At 37.5% G+C, this 9,301-nt stretch overlaps 1 protein-coding gene across 1 annotated transcript; it reads left to right on the forward strand.

The window, feature by feature from the left end:
• The first annotated feature begins 1,810 nt into the window (after positions 1–1,810).
• LOC149665049 (uncharacterized) lies at positions 1,811–5,175 on the forward strand. Its single transcript, XM_089841930.1, has 5 exons — positions 1,811–2,594; positions 2,683–2,856; positions 2,919–3,974; positions 4,049–4,367; positions 4,437–5,175. Exons 1-5 carry the CDS (start codon positions 2,313–2,315, stop codon positions 4,868–4,870), a joined length of 2,265 nt encoding a protein of 754 aa, XP_089698056.1. The 5' UTR covers positions 1,811–2,312; the 3' UTR covers positions 4,871–5,175.
• Positions 5,176–9,301: the final 4,126 nt, after the last annotated feature.

A 9,301-nucleotide genomic window follows, 5' to 3' on the forward strand; every position in this document is an offset into this window, starting at 1 on the left:
GAAAGTTCAATGTATTGCGCTTTTACTTTATTTTTCTTATGTAAGCATAACTGGAATACGAGGAGAGGATAGTGATCAGACTCTTCGTAGTCACTTACAACGCTAATAACAACTGCCAGGGTCGCATCACAGTCATAGAACAGCGTCTCCAAGCTAGTAAATACAGCCTGGTGTCTGGGGTAGACAAAGATCAAAGATGGTGGTGTTTTGAAGCCAGTAAAGAAAGACTGGTGTGTTTGTCGGATAGACAAAGACCGTAAGGTGTTGTTGTTAAACAGATTGGTGATGACAGATAATGGAATAGTGGCCAGTGTAACTGCGCTATTAAACTTAAATGGAATGCAATTTTTACACATTTCTGTGAACTGTGAATACAGTCCGGGAATTGAGAACATGTTTGCTCTGATTTACAAAATGCGAACGCGATCCCCTGGGGTGTATCAACAGACAGATACACAGACCGTCAAGTCGAGAACAGAGCCTCTCCGTGACGTACGTTATTCGATGACGTAAATAGGCTCTTTTTTGCACATAAATACCTCAGTTAAGGTGCCTTCAGAGAAAAAATAGCAAAATGACTGTTTTTGCCATCTCACAAAAACCCGTTTTTCAGTGAAGGTTATTATACACCGACATCAAATTTTTAGCATTAAAATAACAAATTTCTGCCTATAATTTGATATATTTTTGGTCTTCATACTTTAAATTTTCTTGGTTTTATTTAAGTTTTAAAATTGCCATTTTAAAGTTAAGGGGGTCTCAGTTAGAGGAGTTCATACTCTTCGCAAATGAAACTTTTTCATCGCAACAGGCATATAATTTACGAGCACAGGATAGGCTATCCATTGATCTATGTAAGAACTAAATCGGCCTTACCATTAAAATAACAATTTGTCTTAATCGATTTACTCAAAATATCTGATTCAGTATTTTTAAGATTAAAGCTAGAGCTTTTATCACACTATTAAAAAAAAATACATCATTGGATGGATCGTGATTTACCGATAATTTTAAGCTCTCTTTTGTAATTTTGACATAAAAAATCATTGATCTGAACTCCTTCTTAGATTTCTCGTAATACATTTCAGTGCTACAGCTTTATACAACTAGTTCGTATATTTTCCGTAGATGGCAGGATATAAGTAGTGACTTTTTTCAAGGGGGGTAACAAGAGGGGTCCGTAGTCTACAGACTGAAAGACGTTTACCAATTAGGGGATGTCGGCATCATGTCGCACCCGACAGTACCCACCCCTCAGAGTAAACCACCCAAACTCTCGGGTCAGGCTCGTGGAACAGGTGGAAGAGAAAAAGACATACAACGCACTTACCGGGGGGAGAAAGAAACGAATTTTGAAAGACCCTATGCACAATTATTGAAGAATAGGCGATATCCTCTATTTTCTATTTCCCGTCCCACTTTAGCAAGTAGAGCAAGAAAAGGCTTATACAATATCACTAGTCATTCTGAAAAGTGTAAAAACGGAGCTCCTTTCCTAAAATTTTCCTACTTTCCCTAAAAACAAATGGCTAGAAAAAACGGAATTGTAATGAACAGTCGAAGCAAACGGGCTCAAAAAATTAAATCATTCCATCGAGATAAACGGGAAAAATTAATACAAACATCACAGGCGGGTGATTGTACTGAACTTTACAAGTCCCAACCAACCATGTGAAAGAAATGTTTAGTGCACAAAAAGAGTGCATCAATCAACTAACGCCTCTGAAGAAAAACAAGGAACCTTCGTAAGTAATACTTTTCGAAAATAATAAGTATGGTGCCATGGATAAAGAATGCGCGAGAGGAAATTTATTTTCACACTTCAGTATTTGAAACCTCAAGATTTTAAATCCTGAAAATCCATATTGGTTTCGTCTGTTGACAGCACGCACAAAGCTACGTCATAGATTACCGCTTAGCCGCTCCAACAAAGAGACCTAGATTTGCTCGTGCTGACAACCGAAGCTGGAACAGAGTGTATATCGAATAATAAGAATAATCTGCCGTTGGAGATAGGGAGTTGCCTATCCTCGAAGCGTGAAAACAAATTTCCTCACGCGCATCATTTATCCACGATAGTAAGCGGTGTTTCTCATGTAAAATGCAAGGAGTAATTAGCAGCATTTTCATGAATGAAAGTACAGAGTAAAAGTCTTTCCATTTGATTTAGATTTCTACCCCCTTTACAACACGAATACGTAGAATACGGTAAATTGCCTGTTGAAGATTTAGAAGGATACCGTGTAGTAGACATTGGTCATGTCTTAAAATGGGCAGTGAACCTCCAGGACAAACATAGAAGAATATGTACAATGGGAAATTTGAAATTCGTGGGTGAAAGACGAAGAGGTTTGCTTAGTCTGTTCGATTACAAGTGCGACACTTGTAATAGAATTCAGACAGAAAGTTCAGAGAAAATCCCGAAAATAACGAGATCAGAAAGAAAAAATGGAATTGATGTGAATTCTAAAGCAGTCTGGGGTACCGTTGCCATTGGCAATGGTTACTCTCAGCTGGAAGAATTTCTGGGTGTAATGAACATCCCCTCAATGAGCTGGGATAAATTCTCCGCCCAAGAAACTAAGCTTGGAAAAGTGAGCTACTAAGATGAAAGAGATTTGAATTTGATCTATTTGATTAATTATCATACTATATACTATATTATTATATTTAAACGTATAGGTATGGGAGGAAACAATGTGGCGCAAAATGAAAGAAGCTGGGGCAAAAGAGCGTCAATTAGCCATTGAAAAGACAGAAGTGGACCCGGATGGTGTTCCGTATATTACGGTTTACTTAGATGGAGGGTGGAGTAAAAGGAGTTACGGACACAACTATAACGCTGCTTCTGGTGTAGTAAGTCCTAATATGAAATAGCTTACGATAAGATAAATTTAATCGGTTCAATCAATTAATAGGCTGTTATAATTGGACAAAGAACCAAAGAAATCCTATGGCTTGGATATAGAAATAAATATTGCACGGTATGCGCTAGGGCAGCAAATAAAAAAGAAACTCCCAGAGTACACGTTTGCTACCGGAACTGGGATAAGTCCTCTTCCGCGATGGAGGCAGACATAATCGTCGAAGGTTTTAAAGAAAGCGAGGATATGCATGGAATTAGATTCAAACGATTTATCGCTGATGGAGATTCCAGTGTACATAGCCGAATTGTCGAGAGAGTTTCGTACGGTTTGTTTGTTACTAAACTAGAATGTGCAAATCACGCTGTGAAAAACTACACTTCGTCGCTTCATTCTATCGCTTGCAACACGAAATTACCAGCCGCTTCTCGACGACAATTAAAAATGAACATTCACCGCCTTACAGCAGCAGCTCGTGGAGCTATAACTCGTAACTCACTAGGAGGTTCGACAGTGAATGATTTACGAGATGATCTAAAAAATGGTGCTGCCCATGTCTTCGGGGAACATCAAAAATGCAAAGAATATTTTTGCAAGCCAAAAGAAGGAGAAAACTCTTTGTTTCCTAAAATGAAATCAGACGGCATTTTCCCGTTCTTGATTGCGGCTGTTGATCCTCTCGTTAGAAAAGCGGATCGTCTCTTTTACAATGAAACGAGTAATAGGGCTGAACTTTTCATGAGCATTATGGCAAAAATAAATTCTGGGAAGAGAATTAACTTTACCCAAAAGGGATCATACATGAGGAGAACCCTAGCAAGCGGACTTTCTTATCAAAGTGGGAACGGATGGTTTCGAAGCCCCATGAAAAGGGTCACAGGGCAAAGCCCCGGTCTCTTTGCCAAAGGGTTCATCGAAAAGCGAAGAATTAGGAGGGAAAATTGCAATAGGCGTCGACTAATATTACGCGAAACAGCGACCAAGATCCCGAGGAAAAAAGTAACTGTACTCCCTTCGATTGAAAAGGACTATGGCCCGCTTGCAGACGCTTTACCCATGACTACCAACGAGTTGGACGTGTCTATGACAAACCGACTCGAAAGTTATCAGGTAAATCTGTCATAACGTCAGTTCTAATTTGCATAATAAGCAAAATAGGTCTAATTCCTTTCCCTCTTTTTCAGGTGTCAAAAACGGAGCAAACCGATATCGAGGGCCGTTCCCGTGGGCAGTATGGAAATTCAGTTTACGATTCACACCGCGCATATCGCTTGACAGCCTCCAATTTTGGGCTCGTTATGAACCGAAAGAGTACTACGTCCTGCCACAATTTGGTCAAGTCACTTCTTTACAGCAAGTCCTTTTCTACAAAGTCCACAGAATACGGAAAGGCTAAAGAAACAGTCGCGAAAGAGAAATTCAAACTCCAGTTTGCAAAGGAGTATAGAGACAGCGGTCTGTACATTGATGTAGAAAATGGTTTCCTAGCAGCTAGCCCAGATGGTAAACTAACGTCTTGAATAGGGAAGCTTTATTTACCAATGCTCTAAATGTTTCAATTTATACGTGTAGGTATATTAGAGGAGGAAGACTCTTTAACCGAAGTGAAGACAGTCCCATCAGCGATTGGAATGGACGTCATCGAGGCAGTGAAAGAGAGAAAAATTAAGTTTCTTGGCGATGACTTGCGACTGAAAAGAAATCACGCCTACTTCTACCAAATACAAGGCCAACTTAACAAAAGTAACCGTTCAACCTGCTACTTCATCGTTTACATCGACGAGAAAGTTCCAATTCATGTGGAAGAGATAGCTCGCGATATTGATATGTGGAAGAACGATATGGTTCCTAAATTAAAGGCCTTCTTCATAGACTGCATGCTTCCTGAGATCGTTGAACCTCAAATACCAAGAGGGAAAAATTGCAAGGACCCCAAATATATAACGGAAGCCCAGGAAGCATCCAAAAGTAGAACAGCAGCTAAAAGAAAGCTGAACTTGACGTAAAGTGGTATGCATAGGTAGAAAAAGAGACTGGAAAAACAAAGCTGCTGGAGGGTAGTGATTTCTAATCCAACCAAAACAGTGTTTCTTCAAATTGAAGAGACTAATTTTCCCAAAATAAAAAAAATGTTTTACGTTTGTCTGAAAGTTTCATCTCAGTTTTTGACAATTTGGATATAATTCTCAATGGTATTTTATCAAACTAAACTTGTTTATCGATCTCTTCCATAATACAAGTACAAAAAATAAAGGTAAGGATTTCCCACGTCTATCCGATTTTCTGAAGGCCATTCAAATCAACATGTGAACACAAAATAAGATTTTATGGATCGCTGGGGGGGGGAGGTGTGGGCTCTAGAATAGAGGCTCGGAAATGCCTCGGAAATGCCCTAAAATAGGTTGGCGCCCCATACTAATAGCAATAGCACTTTACCATGGGTGCGCGAACTTAGACGCGGGAGGGAGTAATGCCGACCATCTCCGCTTTCTCCCCTAGCCCACTTTAGAAAGTCGAGCAAGAAAACAAACAGATACTATCGCTATAGGCGATTACAAAAAGTACGTTTCACCAGGTGGGGGCGCGGATGTGAAGAAAGCCCTCGACTATAGGGAACTTCCTCTTTTGTTCGATTTCAGGGGTGGGTCGCGGGCTTACTGATAATTCAAAGGGTTTCCACGAATTTCCTTTCTATACGTTCCAACAACTTCGGGTGTCAGAACCCAGGACCGTCGATGTTATAAACATAGGTTTTTATTTCGCTGTAAAGAGCTCTGGTGGTCTCAACTTTAGTGGGGCAAATTATAAAATCGTCAAAAGTTTTGCAAAAACGGACCACTATTGCTATTTTTGAGCCCCTAGCGGAAAAATTTGTAAACTTTTTTCTCTGAAGGCACCTTAAGAAATCCAAAATAATATAAACTTATTTACCTAGATATGGAATTATTTCTCTCTTTTTTTGGATAAAAAATAGAGGGTTTTATAAAATAGGAGGAGCTTATGGAGAAAATGTTGCCCTCGACGTCATTTACTAAGTAATCTCGCCAGAGCGAATGAAAGACTACGATTTCTTTAATGCATAGTCTAATCGATCACGTTGGCTGCTCGAGTATCAAGCATGGGCGAGTGGACTATTCTCATTTCCGGTTCAGAACCGATGCTAGAAGATTCTCTGCTTTTCATGTTCGTGCGACGGTACAAAACCGTGAAGCCTTGTCAAGCAAAGTTTATACGAATTCATTTTAAAATTAAAATAAGATAATTAATGTAAATAAGTGCTCAATTTAATATTAAAATTAATTTATAAAAGACTAGATTTTTTGCTTGCTGTGGCACACTCCAAAGCTTGGACTGATCTAAGCTACTGGCCCCTAAATATTTTTTGGAAACGGAAATTCTACCCTACAATACATTTAGGTCACCTGACTCCTTGTGTCCCATTCGACCGAACGCGTTTCCCATTCAACCGAAAACAGCCCAAATGTGCGGTTTTGGGAAAATATATATCAAAATTTAAAAAGCTAACGTTGTCACTTTTTTTAAGGAATTTTTTTACCCTACAGTTTTCGTTGTATATATATATATTGACGTTTAAAATGCAAAATTTAATTTTAAGAGGGAATAGCATTGTTTTGGAAAAGGTGGCAGCTAATTAGTAGGAGAATGTTTAGGAAACGGTGGCAACTAATTATTGGAACCATTGTTATGGAAAAGGTGGCAGCTAACTATTAGGAGAATATTTTGGAAAAGGTAGCAGCTAATTAGTAGGAGAATGTTTTTGAAAAAGTGGCAGCTAATTAATAGGATAATAACCTAACCGAACCTAACCAAACCTAACCAATCTTACAATTTCCTTCTCTGGGCATGAACCCGAGCCTCTGAATTAAAAGCCTGATATTCTACCATGCTGCTGCGGTGATTCGAAATCCTCACAGACATTTAATTAACTAATTCTTTCAAATAAATTCCCATTCAGCAGAAACCCGACATTGGGCTAGAAATTTAAATATATTCTCCATAAAAAACCAAAAAGCGGTTTCGGTCCAATGGGACTATACCACCTGACTTAGAGACATTCCAACAACATGGCCTAGACCACAAGTGTTATTTTTTAAAACCAACTATTGCAGAAGTTAAAATTTATGAATTATTAAAGCAGTATTCGAATCTTCTCGACTAAACAGACGACATTTTACATCCAATGTGGATAAGTCTTGTACACATGGAAATCAGTCAATAGGGAAAAACATGAAATGAAAACCATAAATTTTTGGAAAGATATTACCTTTATGTGTTTGTAAAGGCCCAATTGTTCGCGCCTCAACTGTATACTATCTATGATCCAAACTACCCCCCCCTTTTCCGTATAAAAACTTTCCTCTCGTTTCATTTCAACGATATTCTTAGTTCACCATCATGACTGTTAACGTTCTATAACACCAAATTTGGTTTGTGCTGACGTTCTTAAAGTGAATGCGCACCATAATGTAATGAATGAAAGCACCGAGGCTATAACCCAATTACGATCAAACGTTTCACTGATCTCATTGCCACCATGACGCTTCCTTCTATTTTAAATCTAAACTTGATAATTTAAATGAGTATTTAACCTTCGGCTCACTCTGAACCGTTAATGTGTCTTCATTACAGTCACGAAAACAAATTCATATTTTTATTTCACTTAGGGCCTCAATTGTTTACTTTTTGGTTCACCAGGCCTATTAACATTTAAAACATGGTTTGAACGACTGAATCTAAGCCTTGGCGGCTTTGTAATCTCTAAAGCATGGTTTATACTATATACAGATAGATATATAGCTTAAGTAATATATAAGAAGCCAGTTCAAATAATGATATAAAAAATTCTTGGAATATTAGAATGAAACAGAGGTTTACAACTACTAAAGGCATCGAAATTACGAAAAATATTTTCATATATTCATTTTATATTATGTAAAATAATAAGGTTTTGTAGGATGTATTTCCATATGCTTCTGTACCATTGATCCGAATCCCTATCAACCGAACTCAGTCCCATTCAACCGAAAACTCTCACTTTGGCAGATTTACGATTCTGTCCAATGGGACAATCCCATTGCACCGAAAAACCCGCACTTTTTCCTAATGGACTTTAAATAAATTAAATTAAATTAAAACAATTTACGGCCTACATAAAATGAAGACTAGATCCAAACATTTTCTGAATTATAAGAAAAAAATGATATTATATCAGTAAAATATGACATAATAAAACCAATTGCAAATATTGATTAATTTTTTATGCTAAATTCATTATGAAATTTTTTAAAGCCAGCCCTTTTACTGTACTTAAAGTGAATAACCGCTCCAAAGAGGAACAGACGTCCTCATAACAAACCATTAAACCTAACCTAGCCAGTCGTCAAATAATGGCGTTTCCAAGGCAGTAAAAATGTATTTAAAACACTTTCAGTGAAAAACTACATTAAAAGAAATTAAACTACATAGCATTTTCGGGTTGGCTAAATTCGACAAATAGCGTTGTTTCAACTGTAAATACCAAACCCGCGGTTGGGCTAAATTCATTAAAACATTGGCGGGATTCGATATAATTGAAAACAGCGCAATAAGAATATACCTTTACGCATCACCAGGCGAACTCCTATCGGACGCACACACACAGTCAAGCACAGACTGCTTTTTAACACTTTTTGTATTAATTTTGAGATGAGAAACAAAATTATCTTAATAAATATAATTAGTATTATTTATTTTCTTTAATATGATTTATACGCCACTCGCAGAGGATAAAAGGCTCTGTCTAGTACATGAAAGAATAAAACTATGATATAGCAGCAGTTAAAACTATAACAAGAAAAAATTAAGATTGTTAGATTGGCCGCTATGAGAAATAAATGTATATACTGCAAAGGTGCTATGTACTAAAATACGACTAATTACGTAACGTATTCAATAGCCTCTCCCCACCCCATGTATAATTTAGAAACACATACTTAAACCCCTCTCCCCGGGATCCGCGTTACGTAATTTGTGAACAGACCCTCTAAATGCTTAAAATTCTCCTTTAAAGCTTCGAAAGCAACCAATACTTTTAAGAATTCTACTCAATCAAAAATTGAACCAAATTCTCGATATCGCCAGCCAACATATTATTGACCAATAAATGGTTCTGATTTTATTCCCAAAAACTTATCAATAATGATGAAATCCAACCTGATAAATTACAACGTTGAGAGTATCGTTGCTCATATTTCACAGAATTGAAATTGTGGTGCTTAGTAAGGCAAGTGTTGAATGAATTGTTTAATTTTATTTGCAAAATACGTAAAATCGATGTAGCTCGTTTTTCGCTTATTGAACTTCCAATGTCTACAAACGTTTCGACAGCTGGACTGTTGTCAATTTACCTTTAAGAAACAGACGACTTAGTTCATATT

Source organism: Phalangium opilio, unplaced genomic scaffold (genome assembly GCF_054372755.1).
Source record: "Phalangium opilio isolate 3A_F unplaced genomic scaffold, DU_Popi_V2 ptg000061l_1, whole genome shotgun sequence".
Lineage (NCBI taxonomy): Eukaryota > Metazoa > Arthropoda > Arachnida > Opiliones > Phalangiidae > Phalangium > Phalangium opilio.